Below are 23,156 nucleotides of genomic sequence, written 5' to 3'. Positions count from 1 at the left end.
TCAGTTTATTCAAGGCTTGGGGGTCAACGGTACTTGTGATTTCTCAGACTTTGACATAAAATTTTTGAGTCAACTACAGTTTTTGCCTCTTTTTGTGGCAGGATTTGAAATACATTTGGTCGCCTTTTGAACACTACTTCTGAGAATGTCATGGAAGGCATGTTTTTACTATAGTTCTAAGGTGAAGACAGCAAAAATCCCTTATGGACTAGTTCTGAATTTCATTTCAGCATACAGGTGCAGCAGTGTCAGCTTATTTATTTAGGAAGAGTGATGAAATTGACAATAGCATTTGTTGAGTTCCTACTACATGCCTGGTATCAAGGGATGCAAGTTTGGACATGCAACATCTAAACCTGAGACTTGTTAAAACATAAGCAATTTTCCAGGGTATATTATTTAGTAAAAAAAGCAAAACGTAGAATAATGTGCATACCATTTGTACAATGCTGTTTGTATACAAAAAGAAAAGACACTGCTTATACATGAATGAACTATTGTAAACAAGAGATTGATTGCTTCCAAGTGAGAGAAATTGGACAGCTGGGAACAGAGGGCAGTGAGATTTGCAGTCTTTACCCTTTTGTGAGTTTTGAAATATGTACCAAGTGCGTGCATAACCTTTTTTAAAGATAGGCTTTTTCTTTCCTGAAGTTCCTCTCTTGATAACTCACATTATCTTGTGCCAATTTTGAAAACATTACTGCTGCTTTAAAGCGAGATGGGATAATTGCCCTATGACTTAAGACCCTCAGCCCTAAGAGTCTATGTTACTATAGCAGACTCCATTTTTTTTGTTTTGTTTTTTGTTTTTTTTGTGGTTTTATTTTTTTATTTTTTTTATTTTGGCGAAAAGGAAAGTTTGCTTTATTTTGGATGCCGGCAACCACGGGGGAGGGGGAAGGGCAGACTCCTATCCAAAGGCCAACTCCCCGCTACTGACAACCAGTGGTCAAGAGCTTTTATAAGGAGTTTTTTTTTTTAAGTAGATCTTTATTGGAGTATAATTGCCTCAAAATACTGTGTTAGTTTCTAGTAAAAACTTACCTATAAATACAATTTAATAACTAAAAATTTACATCGACTAACTCATTATTTACTAGAGATTTCCCATCATTCCATGGGCCTCACCTGTGAGAATATGCTTTTATCTTGCTTTCCTTCATCGTATCCATACCACCATCTAATTTTACTCTAAACCAGTGATTGTCAACCCTAAATGTACATTAGAACTTCTTGGAATGCTTTTAAAAGGTACCAGTGCCTGGTCCCCACTTCCTGAGATTATGATCTAATCTGCTTTGAGATGGGGCTGGATAGTGTTATGTTTTATGTGTTCACAAAATAATTATAATCCACAGCCAGGATTAAGAACCAATGCCTAGTCCTTAGATATTAAGCATTACTCAAGGCTAGGCTATTTTCCAATATCCACATGCCTGGTGACCCTACTGGATGAGCCTAGAATTTAACACTAAACTTTGCTGCTTTTTTCCATATGTTATTAATAAATAAGCCAATCAAAGTATTGGTAGAAGAATACACTGATAACTGAAATCTGATAATAGGAGGCCATCTACTGAGAAAATAATTGGAGAGAAATGCCTCATTGCTCCAAATTCTTTATGCCTTGATCTATAAAGCAGACTCCAGACTGGAGGTATATATATATGACATATATATATATGATATATATATATATATATATCATATATATATATATATGATATATATATGATTTGTAAGACTTAGCATGCTGAGTACAAATGCCTTATCTCCAAAGGTGGAATGATTAACCCCAGCGCAGTTGCTCTTTCTGTGCTTTCCAGAGACCTTTGAAAATTAAGTTTTAGTTTGGGATTTTACTTTGGTTGTATCACTGCTTGAAATCAGTATATCTTTATCTTTTAAATGAAGGATTTCTGACCTGAATTTCAGGGGGTTCATAAATATTCTGATTTTTTTAATGTGTATATGTTCATTTTCCTAGGGAGGGAAGTCAACCTCTTTTATCAGATTCTGAAATGCTTCATAACCAAAAGGTTTCTACATATATCCCTAGGTTTCTAGGCAAAATCTCTTCAAAGATTTTGTTTTGCTCTGAGAAACAGCTTGAATGAAGCGAGAGGGCAGATGAACAGGCAGATATCATAACATCTGTTCATCTTCTTCTCCACAGGGTAAATAAGTTTCCCTAGTCCTACCCTTTTAATCCACTTTTATCAAAGGGCTACAAATAGTCTCAAAAACCAAACTTAGTCGTCTACCTGAGGTCCCCAACCAACCTGTCTTCTTTTCCCTCCTATTATTTTGATTATAAGAATTTGCCATTTGTGTAAGTCAAAACCAGTCGAATATCAGCAATTTCACCTGGTTCAAATTAATGCTTTCTATAAACTTGTTATTTTGACAATCCCTCTTCACTGTCTCCTGTGGTAGATACCACAGGGATGCAATTTCTCAGGCTTGAGTCCTTGCCTTTCTTCAGTTAAGAAGGACATGCTCTAGCTTCCAGCCTGAAAAAGTAAGACTTCTCCATGACTATATTAAGGATGTGTGTGTTTATCTATAACTCCATCTAGATCTATCCCTTTTGTACAAACTTTCACCTGTAAGATGAACAAGGTCTGAGAATCTAATGTATAACATAGTAACTACAGTTGATAACACTGTATTATATAATTGAAATTTGCTAAAAGAGTAGAACTTAAACATTCTCAAAAGAAAAAAAAATTAATATGGGAGGTGATGGATGTTTTAATTAAGTAGATGGGAGGAATCCTTTCATAATGTGCACATATATCAAATATCCTACAATTTTACTCGTCAATTATACCTCAATAGAGTTGAAAAAATCAAAAATAGATCTATTGCTTTTGGTTTGGTTCTTCCCCTGCCTTCTCCCAGCTCTAGAGTTGACCATACTGGGCCTTGTGGTGATCCTACCCCCAGTGAATAAACCACTGCTTCCACCTTGGTCATAAAAATACTAAAAAGATGCTTACCCCCAAAAGTATTAATGGCAAGTAAATGAAGCACAGCAATGGAATTGGTAATTCTGCAGACCCAGTGCTGAGCTAATTAGGGACTCTGACATATTTACCGTTCTCAGCAGTCAGAGAGCATTTATCACTAGGATAGCTGGTAGGTCAAGGCTTCTAGCAGGACTGCTTTCACCTCTGAATTCCTCCATGCTGATGAGCAATCACTCTGATATCCTGTACTAGAGGAACAAATTCAGGTTTTCTTTACTCATAGTGAGTAGTGAGACTTTGCTGTAAGCAGAGAAATTAGATGGCTTCTTGCATTATTACCCTAACAGATTTCTGCCCAGAAAGTAAAGTGTGGCTATTCCGTGTGTATACTGCTATTCAACCTGAGGCTGTACAAAGCCTGACTCCTCCGTACATCCAATAATTTACCAGTACAACCTTCCACATGCTCCTATTTCCCCACGTTAAAAAAAAATGAACACAAATTTTCTCACGAAACTGCTCTGATCAGGGTGACTAACCATACCCAAATTGCCAAAGCTCTCTTCAATTTTTGTCCTACCAGACCTCTCTCTGTAGCACTTGGCCCCGCTGATCCCCCATCTTCTGGAAAACCTCCCCTCCACTGGTCTTCAGGACACTTTTCTGATTCTTCCATCACCTCTCCAATTTCTCACTCTCAATTTATATTGCTTTCTTTTCTCAGTCTTCATCTCTCTGCATATCTTGATCACCTTAGGGACTTAAATTATTAACTCTGCTACATCTCTAATTCTGAAAGTTCTTCTGAGTTTCAAATCTGACTTCCCAATATCATACAAATGTCTGCACAGCCCCTTTAAACTCTACATTACCAAAACTCCTCCACAAGAGCTGTTGCTCCCACACTATTGTACTTCAGTTGATAACTGCCATTAATCAGTTGTCCTAGCTGAAGACATCAAAACTATTTTCAACTTCCTTTTTTACCTCTGTCTTACAATATCCACTTGACACTCTAACATCCTGCCTTTGCCTTAATGTTCAGATCACTGATACCCTGGTTCTGGCCATCTAGTTTACAATACTCAAGTTTCCCAATTGTTCATCTTAAGATTATGACTAGAGAACACTGCCTTTGGAGCCAGAAAACCTTGTTTCAAATCCCAGCTCCATCACTCTTGTGCCACTGGTAAAGTTATTCAATGTCTCTGATACTCAGTTTCTACAGCTGAAATCGGGATGCAAAAAGTTTACCCCATGGGTTTGGAGACAGAATTAATTAAAACCATATAAACTTCTTAGAGGAGTTCCTATCATCCAACACTCAATCCATAGTAGCTATTATTATTACTTGTACTGTCTCATCCACAAAGCTTTTCCTGTCTACTCTAGTCCTAAACTTCTCTTAAGGGACTAGTAGACAGATTTTTGAGCCAAGGTGGAATCCAAACACTGCCATTTACAAGCTATGTGACCTAAGGCAACTTATTTAATTTTTTTGAGCCTCATTTAGTTCCATCATCAGAAAATTGTATCAAAATAGATTCAAGAATTTATTGTAGAGTATTAATGGTTCAATGTAATAGTTTCTGGAATTTTTTTCACATCTTCTATACACTGTAAGAAATTTCTTAGGTAGTGTCTCTTCAATTGGTTTGCTTTCTGTCCTTTACATTAATCTTAATTATTTGACTATATTGTCAGTGCTTTCAGTGCAAGGAGTGTATCTGATACACTCTGCTTCCCTATCAACCCTAGCAAAATGTAGAGCTCACAATAGGCACCAATAAATATTGCTGATGGAGCTATGACAATAGCTGCACTTGCTTGTTCTAACATAAAACACAGGCACACAGAGAGAAAAAAACACTCAAAAATAAAAATCTTTGAACAACTAGTCATGTGAGAAACCTAAAAGATGCTGGCATTAGCTTTACAATCTTTTCCAATTGAGATGATGAAATTATATAGCTGGGATCAAAGTAATAACTGAGTCATCATTTTTCTCATTCTGTACATACGTAAAAGCTCATTGCCATTACACTAGATTTAAAAGAAAGAAATAACTTTCCATTATATGAGGAATAAGGGAAAAGTCTCTGATGTGTGCCTATTGAGTGTATTAGTTAGCAACAATTGTGGCTACTAGTATTAAAGAGGTAACATACTCTATGCTGGAAAGAAGCAAATCTCTGTCCTTGAAAAGGGGATAATCAATAAAGAAAACAGGTTAATATAGGTGGAAGTGCAAATTTCTTGCAAAGAGAAGATAACTCTATATATGCAAGTGACAGTTACATTGTTGAAAAGAAGCCCGGGAGGGGCTAAGAATTCAGAACATCCATGTGTGGAAAAATACATCATAGGATGTCTTCATGGAGGTTACAGATCCAGTGCAGCACAGAGCAGACAACATAACATTGAAGAAACACTGGGGATGATCTAACAAGAGTGTTCAATACAAAAATAATTTGAAAGTAGTTCAAAGAATTATCCTCAATATTCTCAAACATGAGACTTTCATACTGGACAATGGCTTAACATTTTGATCCATGTATATACAGTGATAATAATGTCTCATATTTTACACAAATTTATATTGTACATACTGTCATATTTTGTATATATTTTATACATACAAATACATATAATAATATTTCTTTGAAGCTTTCAAACTAATTTCACATACATTGTCTTATTTGATTTTTATACAAATAAAGGAAAGTATAGAGCTCATTTCTACACTAGTCATTCTATAAAGAAAGAAAAAAATAGGGGTATCTAAACTCTTCCATCCTCTTATGAATTCAGGAAAAGAACATTCAGTAAGAGAGTATCAAGCTGAATACTCTGAAGTTTTCAAAGACATATAGGCAGTTTAAAAGCTAGTAATGATAAAGCCCATCAAAAATAGAAGTGAAGGGTTATAAATGTTTGGATAATAATGAACCATGAAATGTGTCATATTATTTGCAGATTAAAGACTTCAAGGGCACTCTCATTTCACTCACAAGTTCTACTCTGAAAGGACAGATCCTTGAGGGGAGAGACCACTGGGTTATTTTCCACAACTGCTGCTCATTCTTCAAAGTTGGTAGGAGCAGGATCAACACATCTGTGTGCTGATTCCTTTGCCTGGTGCTTAGAAGAGAACTAATGGGCTCCAAAGGGAGTAGCCTCTAGTGTTCTGATGGCTGCTTCACAGTTGTGAGGACAAACACACTTTGAAAGAAGAAATGTGAGTACCTGAAAATTCAAGCATTACAATGGCCGGATTGCATGGAAATGAATGGTTAGTGTTTATATTATAGAATTTTATTCTGGGAAAGAAAAAATTCATAGTTTTGAATAATAATAGTAGCTTATAATATATAATATTTATTGTACAATTATATCCTGGCAACTCTCCTAAGGGATTTCAATGGATTAATCAATTTAATGCCATGTGAGAAAGGTACTATTAATAGTGATATTTATAGATGAGAAAACTGAGGCTAGGAACAGTTAAGTAACTTGTCTGAGGCCAAATAATTAATATGTAGAAGTTTCAGGAATCATGCTATGGAAGTCTGAACTTCCATGCTTCCTCTCAAATGTTAAAAATTTTCATTATTTTAGAATGAAACCTTTCTTCAGTAAATGCGTTTGGAAGGTCAGCATCACTCACTATGAAAAGAAATTAGAATTAATTCCAGAGTTAAAAAATTAAAATATGTTATCAAATATATTTATTCTAGAAAAAAACAACAACTGACTTGGAGAAGATTCACAGAAGTGCAGAGCTGGGAGAATACGTGTCAATTCTCTAGCTTTAATGATGAAGAATTCCCAAAGAGGGTGAATTCATTTGTCCAGGGTCATATAGGTAGATGAAGGCAAGCAAGATAAATAACATGGATATTCATATTTCCAGTCCAGTGACCATGCTACTACAACACAACTCAGAACCTTAAATCCTCTACTTCTTCTAACTAATGTATTGCCTGAGAAGGCAGAATGTAGTACGTATCTTCAAAGATAATTGTTGAATTATTAACAGACAACCATCTGCCCTGGTTAATCTAGTGAGGATACCAAAGAGTTTATTGAAATGGCTTGCTGCTATGAAATATACAATTTGTGAAATGCAAACAAATATAAAATGAAAGCAAGCTTTCATTCCTTGATTTTAAAGAGACTGTTATTACATAAAAATGACAATTGCCATATCAAGGTCAATTATACCAACTGGTTTATAATTTAATGCCAAGATAGATTTATGGTGACTAATAACTAATAATCCACTCTAGGTAATAACTTATCCAAATTGATTTCTTTTTCTTTTTTATTTAAAGTACAATCTATTTTATTTTGTGTTATTTTTATATATAAGCAGTTTTATATGATTTTTCTCCATTTACACCTTTGTTGAGGTGTAATTAACAAAAATTATATGTATTTAAGGTGTATAACTTGATATTTTGATATATGTATACATCATCAAATAATCACCACAAATTAATATATTCATCACCTCACATAGTTACCATTTTCTTTTTTCTTCTTTTCTTTGTGTGTGTGGTAAGAACATTTATGATCTACCCTCTTAGCAAATTTCAAGTATGCAAAACAGTGTTGTTAACTATAGTCTCATTGCTGCACATCAGATCTCCAGAAATTACTCATCATGAATAACTAAAACTTTGTATCCCTTGGCCAACATCTTTCTAACCAACAGCAGAAAAATATACATTCTTCCCAAGTGCATACAAAACATTCTCTAGGATAGATCATATGTTAGGTCACAAAACAGTCTTTACAAATTTAAGAAAACAGAAATCATTCCAAGTATCTTTTCTGACTACAATGGAATGAAACTAGAAATCAAAAACAGTAAGAAAATAGGAAAATTCACAAATACATGGAAAATAAACAACACACTCTTGAACTACCACAGGGTCAATAAGGAAGTCAAAAGAGAATTTTAAAAGTATCTTGAGACAAAAAGAAATGAGAACACAACATACCAAACTTGTGAGATGCAACAAAAGCAATACTAAGAGGTAAATTTATAGTGATAAATGCTGTCAATAAAAAAAAGAAAGGTTTCAGATAAAATAACTTTATACCTCAAGGAACTAGAAAAAGAAGAATAATTAAGCCTAAAGTTAGTAGAAGGAAGGAAATAGTAAAGACTAGAGTAGAAATAAATCAGAGAATGGAAAAACAATAGAAAAAATTAAAATTACAAGTTGATCTTTTTGAGAAGATAAAATCAACAAACCCTTAGCTAGACTAACTAGGAAAAAAAGAGAAAAGACTCAACTAAATAAAATCAGAGGGGCTTCCCTGGTGGCGCAGTGGTTGCGTGTCCGCCTGCCGATGCAGGGGAACCGGGTTCGCGCCCCGGTCTGGGAGGATCTCACATGCCGCGGAGCGGCTGGGCCCGTGAGCCATGGCCACTGAGCCTGCGCGTCCGGAGCCTGTGCTCCGCAACGGGAGAGGCCACAGCAGAGGGAGGCCCGCATACCACAAAAAAAAATAAATAAATAAATAAAATAAAATAAAATAAAATAAAATCAGAAATGAAAGAGGAGACGATATAACAGATGCCTCAGATATTAAAAGAATCGTAAGGGACTACTATGAGATGTTTGTCAGCTAAGCTGGTTTCTTGTTCAGCCACCACTACCATTGTGGAAGCCTGAGTTCCACTGTACTAGGCAATTGAAATGTGTGTACAAGATACATATTTGTACATTAGCAGCCAAGCAAAGATAAGGAGAAAGACAGGACCAAGGAGGATTTGCTTGCCCTTCAGAAGAACGGTTGGGTTTTGATTTAGCAGATGCCAGGCCTTTTGAAAAAGGGGGCAAATAGGAAATAGAAGAGAGAGGCCAGAAAACATATGAGTCTAACCACCATTTACAAACATACAAACACACACATGCCCGCATACACACAGCAGGTTGCTAAATTTGTTTATACATGAAAGTTCCTATATTAGAGTACTGTTTGTTACATTCTTCCTCTTTGACAAAACCTCTATACCAAGTATGTCCTTGTCCATATGTTGCTGGGGATAGGTCTGTTTCAATCAGCATACATTAATAAAATAAATTTATAGAAAGGTACTGTTTGTTTTCCTCCTCTCAAAAATAAGGACTGAATTATTCAGAATTGGTTTACATATTTTAATTGGTCAGTCCAATATGGCTTCCAGAATTGCATACCTTAAATATGTCCAGGTCAATGAACAAAATTAAATCTTTGCTTATTAAAAAATATAACGGATTACTTAAGTTGCTCATGAAGTTCTCTAGTAAAGAGACTATTAGAATTACTTTTTCCTCTCTCAGGGAAAAAAGTCCTTACTTACAAATGAAGTTGTTGTGTTTTTTTTTTTCTGATATATTCATTCAGGCGTTTATTTAACAAACATTTATTGAGAACTCAGAATGTGTCAAAACCAAGGCTAAAAGTTGGGACTTGATGGTGAGCAAACACTAACATGATATCTTCCCTCTCAAGAGTTCAGAACAGAGAGGGGCAAACAAATCAAAGGAGCCTATAAACTAACGTGAAATGGCAACTGTGACACAAGTCAGGAAGGAAAAACCCAAGGTGCTTAAGAGACTACAAAGATTTGACCTACTCAGAGAGGTCAAGGGGGGCTTCCCTCAGGAAGTGACACTTGGCTGTGCTCTAAAGTATAAGAGGAATATATTTCAGGCAACAAGTAGGAAAAGTACTGTAGCAGAAATGAGCATAAGAATAACTTCAGAAAAATAGGATCATGTTGTGCCTTAGAAGGGAAGAAAGTGACTAAGATAGAGTGAAAGTCAACCCTTTCAAATGTTGGAAAGTCAAGTATGAAGAGGACTGAAAATGTCCATTGGCATCTGAAATAATAAAGATCACTAGGGAAATTATCAAAAAGCTGTTATTATGAAATGATGATGACAGAGGCCAATTGGAGAGGACTGCAGAGTTAAGTTCTAGGTTAGAAAACGAAGCTATTGGGTATAGGCAAGCCTTTAAAGATGAAGAGAGAGTATTGTAACTGCAAGGGGATAGAGAGTCAAGGATTTTTGTGGGGTTTTTTGGTTGTTGTTTGTTTGTTTTAATGAGAGAAACAGGGATGTGTTGAAAATTTGGTAGTTATCAGGAAGCTAAAACCAAAGCAGACAACCAGGATTTCCAACATGTTTTTACCCTGCAGATGTTGGGCTATATGTCCTCTATGGCAAAAAAAGAAAATCTTATTTAAAGATCCACTGTAAGCTTTTATGGTGAAACACAGATTGTTTCAAGTGGGTAACTCTTATGTACTTAGAAGTTAAGCTGAATATCCAACTTAGTTATAACTATTTTCAATTTTTTTCGGCCATTGTAATTATAGATTTGTATTAAATTCCAGAATATAACTTTTTTTAACTTTGCTGAGAAAAAAAGGATTCATTTATCATTTATTCACAAGATATCATGAACCATTTGCATTCAATAAAAAGAGAAATGTTTTATGAACTGGTTGCTGTACTCTAGATGATTCGGGCACATAATGAACTGCAAATCTCTTAATACTTCAGAATATCAATTTTTGTTAAATTAAAATATATCATTAAGGAAAAATATTATCACAGATACCAATTCACTGTCTACCTCATTTATAGCTTTGAAATACTATAATTCATTAAGAATGAAAATACAACTGTGATCAACTGCATGCTTTCATTTCTCTTTAGAAAAGGTAATCCTATGAAGATATGAATGATCTACTAAACTATTCTGTTCACTATGTAAAGAACGTATTTTTATTATTTAATGGGAGACTTTAGTTTCCTAAATAAAAAATACCAATAATACTAAAATAAAATAATACTAATATTAATTTGGTAATCCAACTAAAATTGGGACACATGTGGGACGATTATTTGGTGGAGGTTAATAAAGATTTTTTTCACTTGCTGGCCTAGTGACAAGTCAGGACTCTTTTATACCTTTGTTTTGCGTTAATTAATCAAGCAAGCAAGTTTTTTCCCAGCATTTTGCATGTTCAAGTTGTCAATTAATCTGCTTAGAAATGGTTCATTCACACAACGAATTTTACCTACCTCCTGAAAGGCACTGTGCTGGACCCTGGGGGTACGTAAATGACAAACATTCCCTGCCCTCAAAGAGTTCACAGTATCACAGCACTGTATTTACAAGATCAAAGGAATCTAGGTGGTATAACAGAAGTATAAAGAACTTCAATCAGCCTGAGGAAGGCAAAGAAAATATCAGAGAGAAGATGAAATTTAAGTTGATCCCTTAAGAAAAAGAACCACTCAGCTACATGATCAGGACAAAAGTGGAATTTTAGGAGAGGAAACAACTTAATCACTGGCAGTTCTGTTCATGTAAGTGCCAGTAGGACTGGATTGTTGGGTGGGAAGCAGAATTAGAGGCCAGGAACAAGAGACAGACTTTAGAGGTAGGCAAAGGGCAGATGACTATGGATCATTTGTATCAGGCAAATGAGTTTGAATTACGTTCTTTGACAGGAGTTCCCTGAAGTCTTTTTTGTACTTTTTAGTTACATCTTTTTTATGAGATAATTGTAGATTCACAAGGAATTGTAAGAAATAATACAGAGATATATTGTGCACCCTTACTACAATTTTCCCTATCAGTAACATCTTGCAAAACTATAGTTTAATATCACAATCAGGATATTGATATAATCAAGATAAAGGACAGTTCCATCTCTACAAGGACTCCTCATGTTGCTCTTTTGTAGCCAAAGGTGTTTATTATGCAGAAAAACAATTGATATTCGTATGCTTACCTTGTCTCCTGAGACCTGGTTGAACTCACTTATTAATTATGGGTTTTAAAATATGTTTTATAATTTCCTACATAAACAATCATGCCATCTGAAAATAAATACAATTTTATTTCTTCCTTTCTGATATGTTTCTCTTTTTGTTTCCATATATTGCCTTATCAAATTGGCTAGAACTTCCAGGAGTATATTGAATAGAGTGGTAAGAGTGGACATCCTTGCTTTGTTCTCAGACATCAGGGGAAGTACTTAGTCTTTTATTATTAACTACTGGCCACTGGCTGTCCCTTTTGGGGAGGCCTAGTGGTGACAAATTCTCTAAATTTTTCTTCATCTTGAGAATGTCTTTATTTCTCCTTTATTCTCAAAGTATATTTTGTATGAATATAGAATTCTGGATTGACAGTTCTTTTCTTTCCACACTTGAAAAACATTGTGTCACTTCCCTCTGGCTTCCCTAGTATTTGAAAAAATCCTGTCATTCAAATGGTTTTACCCCTACAGATAAGGTATCCTTTCTCTTTCACTACTTTTAAGATTATTTCTTTTGCCTTCAATTTTCAGAAAGTTAAGGTTTTTTTGTGTGAATGTGGATTTATTTAGAGTAATCTTGTTTGGGGGTTTGCTCAGTTTCTTAAATCTATAGATGTATATCTTTGGCCAAATTTGAGAAGTTTTCAGAAGTTTTCCATTATTTTTTTGAGTACTTTTTTCAGGCCCACTCTCTTTCTCCTTTCCTTCCATGACTGAAGTCACAAATGCTAGATCTTTTGTCATCATTCCACATATCCCTAAGGCTCTGTTAGTTTTTTCTTTTCAGTCTATTTTCTCTCTGCTGTTTAGATTGGGTAATTTCTATTGTTCCTTCTTCTAGTTCATTAATTGTTTCCTCTGTCCCCTCCACGCTGGTATTGAGCCCATCTATTGAGCTTTTATCTTGGTTATTGTATTTTTCAGTTCTAAAATTTCCATACGGTTGTTCGTTATAGCATCTATATCTTTGCTGGAACTTTTTATTTCTTTATTGTGACTGTCTATTTTTTCAATTGTTTCAAAAATGTTCATCATCAATTGTTGAAGCATTTTTACCACAGTTGCTTTAAAATCTTTTTCAGATAATTCTAACATCTCTGTCATCTCAGTATTGGTATTTATCAACTGTCTTTTCATACTCAGCTTGAGATCGTTTTAGTTCTTGGTATGAGGAATGATCTTTTCATCAAATCCTGGACATTTGTTTGTACTATATTATGAGACTGACTCATATTTAAATCTTGTTTAAAGTGGCTTACTTAGATTTCACTCCAGCAAAGAAGGAAGAGGTAAGGGTAGAAATCCAGGTTCCTCATTTGGCCTCCATTGATACCCAATTGGGAAGATGCACTTCATTACTGCTGGGTTGCTTCTAGTTCTAATGGTAGGCTTCCAATGGCACCTCCCTGGCTGGACAAGGTGAGAGTTCCCTGTTACTGATCCCAACATGATGTCCACTGACACCACAGGGAAGACACAAGTGGTCTTGTTATTGATGGTGAAAGTCCTGACTTTCTACTAGGCCTCCACTGACTCCATCCCAATGGAGAATGGAAGGGGTACCTCATTACTGATAGGTGAGGGGGTAAGTCCAGCCTCCTTATTTGGTCTCTACCGTCATTGCAAGTTCAAGGGGTCCTCATTACAACCTAACAGGGATGAAAACCTTGGCTCCCTAGCCAAACTTCTTTGACACCACCCTGTGGGAAGAGGGAGGGTAACGGCTCCTCCTTAAAGCCTGACAATTTTGGAAGTCTAAGCTTCCCACTTAGCCTCTGCTGTTTGGTGGTGGGGGTGCGATTATGGATTTTTCTGTGGCGTTTATCTGGAGTAGAGCCATCTAAAAGTTTTATGTCTTGCTTAGGCTGCTCCTTCCTAATTCTTTGGCTTGAGAGATCAGGCTTTATTTTTTTCTTTTTGGAGGTTTTTTGTTTTTTGTTTTTGGTCTGCAGTTGTTGGCATTTCTGGATTGCCAGCTTCTTCAGACACAAATCTAAGACATATGAAGGAAAAGTAAAACCCAAGTTCTCATCATTATGTTGTTTCTTGAGTCCCAAGGTCCCTAAAGACAGTTTTCCTTCTTCTCTCCACCTTTCAGTCTTATGTTTGTTTTAGACATAAGACCTAAAATGTTTAGTTCTACTTAGTGGGAGGAATAGAGAAAAGTATATCATCTCTATCTTCCTGGAGGCAGAACTCAACTCTTTGAAAAATTTTAAGCAGTGAAGTTCTATCTTGGCCTTTTCATTTTAGATAGATAATTGTAAGTGAGGAGAGCTCAGAAATTGAAGTTTGGGTAGAGATGGCCTGGAAGGATGTCTGAAGGCAGGAGTATTTGTTAGAACATTCTCTAGACTGGCTATCTGAAATATACAACTGGAAAGGATAGGCACCACACAAGTGAGATCAGAAGCCAACCATAGAATACACACCAGTCAACAACATACTAGCTAAACTATCAGCCTTGAACATATGGCAGGAGACATGGAAACAAGAGGACACTTTTGATAAGTACTAAAATGTAAATTCAGTAGAATGTAATGAGCAATAGGTAATGATATGTAAGGAGAATGAAGTTAGAATCACTTCTTGATTCTTAGTTTGGATGACTGAGTGAATGCAGGTAACATTAACAACACTGTAGAGTATATGCAAAGCAATGTCTTTGCAGGGAAGAGAGGAGATAGTGAGTTCATTTCACATTGTCTTGAACATAAGGAATGCCTGGGCCATCTGAAGGTGCCTAATAATAAATAAGCTGATGCTTAGCAGGAAGGTCAGATATAGAAAGGAGGAGTTGGGAGCCTTGGTTTAATTAGTAATACTCAAATCCAACTGCATGGAGATTATCCAGGAAATATAAGCAGAATGGGAAAAGACAGCTAAGAACAAGACCTTATTAATCCCCAATGTTTAGAATCAAAGTAAAAGAAACCAAGAAAGGAAAAGGAGGACAAGCTGTCAGAGAGGTAGAAAGAGAACAGAGGAGTAGCATACTATTTAGTTCTATAAGCATTTATTAAGTGTTTAGTGTGTACTCTGCACTATGCTGAGACTAGTTTTTGAGGCTCCCACACTTTACTAGGTATAAATTCAGGACAGTGTGGTCAGCTCACTAACAGACATATGCTCGGGGGGGCAACGGAACCACAAAAGGGGAACCGAGCACAGCCAAAGACTATGAGGAAATTTTCCAAGAGATGATTACATCTAATCAGAGTCTACAAGGATAGGTAGAATTAACCAAACAAGGAAAGACAGAGCGAAAGTCATGCCAGGCAAAAGAAACAGCCTGGACAATAGCAAAAGGGCAGGGGGCTCAAGAAAACAAGGAGAATTACCTTCAGTCAGCAGGACTGATGCCACTGAGAGAAAAAATAAAATCAAACTGAAGGGGGCCCTTTGACTTTGTCATTTATGAAGTCACTGTTGACCTCTGATACAGCAGCTTTATAAAGCAATGTGGAGAGAAACCAGACTTCAGTGAGATGAACAATAATTGGAAGAATATAAAGTTCACACAGTATGGGAAGTGTATTTTTTCAAGGAATTTAGTGGAGAAGAATATAAAGATGGGATAGCTAGAAATGTGCAAAAGTCTAAAAGGCTTTGTTTTGTGATCAGAGAGAATTGAAGATGTTTACAAGTCGCTGGAAAGAAACCAGAGTGCAGAAATAAGGTTTAAAAGGTTAAAAAAAAGATCACTCTTTTGTACAACAAATACTATTAGAGCATCTACAATGTTCTTGAGCACATCATTCCAAGATAAAGACAAACAACGGAGCCCCTTGCATGGTGTTAAAGTCATGTTTTAAATAAACTGGAGAAATAAAAAAAAGGCCAATGGTAAATGCACAAAAATTACATGTACTTCAGTTCTAAAGGCAGATTAATACTTATAAATATAAATACTTTTCAATATAATGGCACCTTTGGCTTTGTCACTTTATGTTAGCAATTTCACAATTCATTATAAGTATTCAGTGTTGAGGCTCATTTTGTTTACTTCAGAGGAATTATTATTTTAATAAAAACATTCTATTGCAAGGATTTTGGTATGGGAAAGATGTGTCAAGATTATTTTATGTTTTAATTATTACAAACACCACAGTGCGTGTTAAGTCTACAAAGGACAAAGGCCTTTGTAGACTAAAGGCCTAAAATATGTGGAGTAGTGCATGATGGCTTAATACTTGTGTCAAAGTCTGCCTTAGTACCTCTGAGCATTCAGAGACAGAAAACCAGCCAGCTGAAAATGAAGAAACACTCATGTCTTTAAATGGTGACTGGGACTAGGAGACTTCCATGAAGATCAAGAATAGTCTCTAATTTTTTCAGAATCATTGAGTTAAAGAATTTTAAGATTGTAAAGAGCTTTGACATCATCTAATACTATTATCCACACCTCGCATATAAAATTCCCATCTTCAAATTTTTCTTTTTTTAAAAAATTAATTAATTAATTAATTAATTTTTGACTAGGGTCTTCGTTTGGGGTCTTCGTTTCTGTGCGAGGGCTTTCTCTAGTTGCAGCAAGCAGGGGCCAGGCCACTCTTCATTGCGGTGCGCGGGCCTCTCACTATTGCGGCCTCTCTTGTTGCGGAGCACAGGCTCCAGACGCGCAGGCTCAGTAGTGTGGCTCATGAGCCTAGTTGCTCCGCGGCATGTGGGATCTTCCCAGACCAGGGCTCGAACCCGTGTCCCCTGCATTGGCAGGCAGATTCTCAACCACCGCGCCACCAGGGAAGCCCCAAATTTCTTTCTTGATGTTGACAGACTTTAAGTGAAGGAGAGCCTCCTATTTGAGAACTTCCCTATTCTACTAACGGACAGTTAAATTTTCTCTGATTATTCCCAAAAGATAGGTCTCTGGAACTCCACATTATTACATTACTACACTACTTCCTTTATATGTGGCAACTCTTTAAATGTCAAAAGATACTTAACATATATGCACACTAAATATATTATATTTATCAGACTAACCATTCGCAATTCCTTCATCTCTTTCTTGTATGACAAGTTCACCCTCGTCCCTTTCATCAAAATTCTTTCTATTAAGTTAATGATTTTTTCTCCTCCTCATTAAACTGAACACAGATTTCCAAGTGTGAAAAAATAAAATTATAACATTGCATATGGTATTTTTTTAAAGCAATCCTATCAACCGCTCATGTTTGAACTCATAATACACAGGGATTTAACCACATAAACTGCAACCAACTCAAGTTTCCCTTACTTCATTTTTGCAATTATTTTTAATATAAATATAAGATTGTAAAGATTTCCATATTTTCCCATCTTGTGTTTTTTGTCCCAAAAGTCCAAGATCATTTGTATACTGATCTAGCAAACCACCATTTTGCTGTCCCTCTCAAATTTCGATCTCCTACATATCTGATAGGTATGTGTTTTAACTATTTGTATAAGGCATTTGCCAAAATTAAACAGAATAGGCATAAGAGCAGAATTTTCTAATATACACACAAAAATATTATTCCTGGGTAACATTAGTCCATGCAACAGAATCTAAAGCAGTTATTTATTCAGCTATGAATCTGATCAGTCTATGATTCTCTCCCTTATACAAATAGCGATCATCAGAAACTACCAACAATGTCTAGCTAAAATCAAGAAACCACGTATTTGAAATCCATTAATCCTATAAGAACACAAAGAGGTGAATCTCTGTTGCTTGTTTTATGATGGCTGTTTTCTAAGATTCTAAATCAGTATCAGTCTAGTAATATTTTCTAGAAAGGGATAGACATCAAGCTTGTTAGTGTATATTTTTCAGAGTATAATTTTTATGTCTTTGTTCAACACAATTTAAATAGTTGTTTATTTTTTTCTAAATATATATTTCTATCTCTTATGAAATAACTGGAAGAAGATATAAAAACGTCCCCTGCCCCCATTCAATTTTCTTTTCCTACTTAGGACTACTTCTCTAAAACTTTTAGTAAAATTAATATTATGTATATGTAGTATTAATTTTATTTCATTACCTCATATAAAACTGTTGTGTTTCCGTGTAGAAGAGGTCCATAACAGATATAGGAATGTCCGACAACCCAGCCTAAGTCAGAAGCTGCCCACCACACCTAAACAAAAAGAAGATAATAAAATGCATATATCTTAACCGGAGAAATGTAATGTAATGTGAATTTAAAACCATGACTACCTCTCCAGGTTTAAGTCCATATATAGAAGACATTGACCAGTTAAGCATTACAGCGTATCCTCCAGTGGGCCTCACCACACCCTAAAGAGAAAAGGTGAAATTAAAATCAATAGACAGTGTGTTAAAAGATTCTCTCTCTTCATACTGTCCACTTAAGAAAAGTTCCTGTTTAGAGTATTTCATATTCTATACGCTATAAATAACTTTGGCTTTCATATAATTGTATCTGAATCACTATTTCTTTGGCTCCTCCAATAATAAAAACAGAATAATTTGTCCGTATTAGTCCATTTGTAGAATCCATTCTCACAGACCACTCTGGACCTTCTAAAGAAAACATGATTTCACGGAATCACATGCAATAAAAAAAATTTCCAGTGGTAACATAAATTCTCAACATTACAGGGAATTCCCTGGCAGTCCAGTGGTTAGGACTCTGCGCTTCCACCGTGGGGGGCATGGGTTCGATCCCTGGTCGGGGAACAAGGATCCTGCATGCAGCGCACAACCAAAAAAAAAAAAAAAAAAAAAAAATCAAAGACTTAGCATGAAATTTTCAACAATTACATTTTCACACATATTTCCAGAACAAAAATGGAAACTCTCAAAATTAAGTGCACAGAAACGTCAAAGGTAGCTGTGTGCCTAAGATACAGACTACTATAAGGATGTTTATTCCTTAATATTATGAAATAATAACAGGATGCTTAGAGGAAAGAGTCATATTCTAACTGGATTCTTAATACAATGCTACCCTTGTGGTCACACTACCACAGTATCAGAGCTGAGCAGTTCTTTAGTGATGAATTCTCGAACTCGGAGGAATCAATCCTGATGAGTTGGATCTAAGGCTAACAGATTTTCCTTACATTACATTTGGGTAAAAGCAGGGATTGTTACACCACAGTACTATAGTTTCTAGCAGCTATGCTTGACAGTGAACATATTCAATGTTAATACAAGATTAATTTTTGAAAACTGAGCACAAGAGTTATCATAAATAATAACTGATAGTAAATTTAATAATTAATTTCATTCATTGCTTCACTATAAACATTAATCATCATTGGCTCAAAAAGACTTAATGATGTGAATAATCAGAGCAAGAAGGTGAATGCTTACTAAGAAATATGTTATATTTCACTCACAAGTATTTTCAAGCACCTCTCAATAGAGCAACTAGAATTGTTTTGTGAAGAAGATAATTATTTTACCTGAAAGGGCACACATGGTCCTAACTAACGAATGTGCTACTAGGTGAACATTTTTTGGCACAGTTCTGTAACTGTAACACACATACATGAATCAGGAGAATGAAAAAGAAATTGACTTTCTGTTTGTTACTAAAATTGCTGCTCTCCTCAGGTACCACTAATAAAACATAGGTATCAAGCTGTGGAATACATTTTATCTGGTCTCTTGGCAAACATCACAGGCAACTTTGTTGGCATTTGATGGGTACTTTCTAGGTTGTATGACATGGTTAACATGCAGTTGGCTCTCTTGATCACCTTGGGAATATTAGAAATCCTAAGCCCCTGTCAGTAAATTTCACACATGCATTTTTCCCACGTAAACTGAGCAGCTCTTCACCGAGTATACGCTGTATGGTCTTCCACGCATTTTGCTAATTTGTTTGTCCTATTGAGAAGATCTTTTCCTATAGTTCAATACCTTGATGAATTTGATATTAATCAACTTGCAAACACTCTTTTCTAAAAATTTTTATTCATTTGGTAGAGGATAAAATGTGAAGTTTTTTCATAGACAATATGCTATCCGTATTCTTTGATAATTAATGTCAGTCATGATTTCACTTAAGATGTTTTAGAATTTCTCTTCACCTGCCTGTCCCTGTATTTAGAGGTCATTCTTATAAATAATTCGAAATATCATTATAAATGGGTAAATTTTTATATTAAATGAGGGTAAGATTAATCAACTGGAAGTTATAGAAAGGAATAAAAGGCTAAGGAGAAAATAAATGAGTAGTAATTCATTTGTAAAACTTAGAAGATATTTTAAAGGATAGGTTATCAAATTTCTGTTTGCCTCTCAAGTGAACCCTTCTTTAAAGGTTATTTACCAATGTTGCTTTGTCTGTAAAATGGTGGCTACCTAAATCCATTTGACCCCAAAAAAGTTAGACTTAAAAATGAGACCATGCATGAAAAAGTATATAAAATTATACAGGCTAGAATTTAATGTCCTCCTAACAAAATTATTTCCTTAATTCTAGTAATTACTGTTTTTTTTTAAATTTTTCCCTGTGCTAATACCACACAAAAGGCAGAAATGTTAAAAATTTAGAGGTTATCATTGAACATTCTCATTAAAAATAACTAAAGTGGAGCTACAGGAGACAGAAAAGTCATGTCTGTTTATCATTGGTCTTTGATATCCACTTATTTTTATTTTTTTAAAGAATGAGTATAAAAATTTTCTTCAGACATCTTTTTTTATTCATTAATATAGATTAACGATATGAAATATCAGATGACAGTTTTCAATTTACTGGGTATTTGGTATGGCGTAGAAAATAAAACTGCATAATTTCATATTCTCCATGTAGATCTTTTATAAGAAGTTCAAGAGTAAAAAACTGAAAGATTAGTTTTAAAAAGAGAGTTTCTTTATTATAATATTAATATGTGACTAACATTAAGATGATAAAGCATTTCTTGTTTGTAATCGTATTTTCCAGGTAATGATAATTAAAATGCAAAAGATAAACCCTGTTCAGCCTCCGAAAATACATAAACCATGCTCGGAAAAACCTACAAATCATTTTACTCTAGTATGCAAAATTAATCAGAAACAAAAAATGGCATTTCAAAGTATATTTGAAATCTTGAGTATGAGATATAAATATTATTCAACATCAGTGCTTACCCCTAAAACACAAGCATGCTGCATTTCACTCTTTTGAATATGTTACTTTATGTACTTACACCCTATCTACCTTAAAAGTAAAGATAGATGATCTAATATATTTTCAGAAAAGTCCTGTAACCTGCCAATACACTGTTCTAGTTTTTGTAGGATCAGCCGTAATACTTCAAGTCTTCTGGAGAACTTGAAAAACATCCAGGTGGGACTAACACTCCATGTCCCTAATAAAGACATGAAAGTGAATTCTATCTCAGAATAGATAGGTGCTCTTTAAACAAACCACTTTTAATGTATATGGGTATTTTAAAAATTCAGTCCATACAAGTGAAACTAAAGGCTGATTATTCATCATCCAGGAATAGGACAGCAGTTATCACAGACGGTTCTTTATGATTTCCAGTTTAATGAGCTGCCTTTGAAGACAAGGAAAGCCACAAAATGTTATAAACAGGGCCATTAACATAAAACAGAAAACATGTCTATATCAAATGTGTACTGTTTGGTTGCCACAATTAAAAAAAAAATACAGTTGAAATAACACCAGTTGTAGTAGAAGAGAAAGGAAGCTTGAGATGTGTGGTAAGATTAAGAGTTTGTGAGTCTTTAAAATGTTTTTTAATAGATCTATAAAAATCTGAATGGCAAATCTCAAACTATTCAGGTAAGAGAGGTCTAGATAGAATAATCGACAAAACCTGATACTTTCTAAGTTGAGCCCCTCTATCACCCTACTCTGTGATAAAGACTTGTACAAGACAAATATACATATTTACACACATAAAATAGACATTCATTCACACATACATATGTAAATACATATGCGTATATGTCTATATGTACACGTGTATATGCCTATGCTTTGTATGTATGCTGATATATACATTTCAATTCAGTCTGGGAAATTAAGTAAAAACAAAACAAGAAGAAAGAGGAAACAAAAATATTACCTGAAGACAAGAAATCTATCACCAAAGAACAGTTGGAGTCAGTGAGTTAAAAGTATGAGGTATGGTTCTGCTTACTTAAAAAATCCAACAAACCAACAATACTCTTGCTCTTATAGTGGTGTTACAGGTGATATCCCCTCTTCCTAGAATGCACCCTCACCCCTTTTCTGAACCTGGTTAGCTCCTACTTGATCACACAAGTACTTAACAACACTGTGAAAGTGTCACCTCTTCTGGAAGCCATCCAAACCCACTAGGTTTGTGTTAAAAGCCTCTCCCTCCTCTTTCATGGCCCCAAGACCTGAAAACTTCTCTAAGCCTCCGAGCACTAACAACATCCACCTACTGCTAAGTCTCCTCCACCACTCTGGGCACCATAAGAATGCTTTTGTGTCTTCAGCATAGAATAGGCAGTTAATACATTTTCTGACCGATTAAAAGAGTGAACAGTTAAATGAAAAAGCACATGTACGAAAACTATAATTTTTTTAAAACATTCTTCTTTGTTCAAGAGAAACCCTTGAAACCTTCAGAATTTAATGAATCATATTAGTAGAAATGGAATGATTCCATCTGGTATATTTCATCAAACATAAAATCTCTTGCTGTAGACAAGACAATGACTCTGAAGCTGCCTCTATGGAGGATACTTTAGCAGCAGTATAATTTTTTATTGGTCTGAACAACTGTGAGATAAGGGGCAAAGGTGTAGCAAATTCAGCATTTTAACTGCAAGAATTGTACCACAGATTTAAAAAAAAAAGTTCACAGGTTTGACTTTCTCTTATATTTTTCTACAGTATAGAATATGAATGTCACCTAACATGTAGGAATAAAAGTTAACGTAAATTATATAAATTCACATCAGGACAAAGGACTTATCTACCACCCTCCCGTCATGCCTTCTTTTCTAATTCTTTGCTTTTGGTTTCTTTTTCCCTGTGCTCCTTTGGCACTAATTTTTTTTTTTTTTTGGTTATCTCCGTACTTCCATGACAGCAAGCCGGAAGAAGATAAATATGACTATCACTAAATCTCCCACTCCCAAAACGACACCCCATCCAGATGAGAGATTCTTCTATTGTGTAGTTCCTTGAAGTAACTTGAATATAGGTACCCAAACCAAACAGGATAAAAGTGTACAACAGGACAGAAATGTATGCAAAGCAGCTCAGCTGTGGTTGCTAGAATATGTGCAGCAGCTAACAGATTACCCTGTCATATAAAAACCTGACAAATCCAGGGTTGGGAGATGCAGAGATGCAAATATGCCCTAGATATATCTGAAAATTCTAACCAAATAACAGACTGCATTGTGT

General features: G+C 35.2%; 1 protein-coding gene across 13 annotated transcripts in view; it reads right to left on the bottom strand.

Moving 5' to 3' along the window:
- ACSS3 (acyl-CoA synthetase short chain family member 3) overlaps positions 1–23,156 on the bottom strand; it is a 151,205-nt gene that overhangs the window by 59,342 nt on the left and 68,707 nt on the right. For 12 of the 13 annotated variants that reach the window (XR_003680075.2, XM_055085235.1, XM_007115331.4 and 9 more), the window contains 2 exons: positions 17,999–18,079; positions 17,823–17,918 (listed from right to left, as the gene is read on the bottom strand). Coding sequence is in view for 12 of the 13 variants with exons in the window: in XM_055085235.1 (XP_054941210.1) it covers positions 17,823–17,918; positions 17,999–18,079 (177 nt within the window). In the remaining variant the exon portion in view is untranslated. The remainder of the gene's footprint in view (positions 1–17,822; positions 17,919–17,998; positions 18,080–23,156) is intronic. The other variant, XM_055085226.1, reaches the window with a different exon arrangement.

The sequence above is a fragment of the Physeter macrocephalus genome, chromosome 6 (assembly GCF_002837175.3).
Source record: "Physeter macrocephalus isolate SW-GA chromosome 6, ASM283717v5, whole genome shotgun sequence".
Lineage (NCBI taxonomy): Eukaryota > Metazoa > Chordata > Mammalia > Artiodactyla > Physeteridae > Physeter > Physeter macrocephalus.
This window is presented reverse-complemented; position numbering and strand designations above follow the sequence as displayed.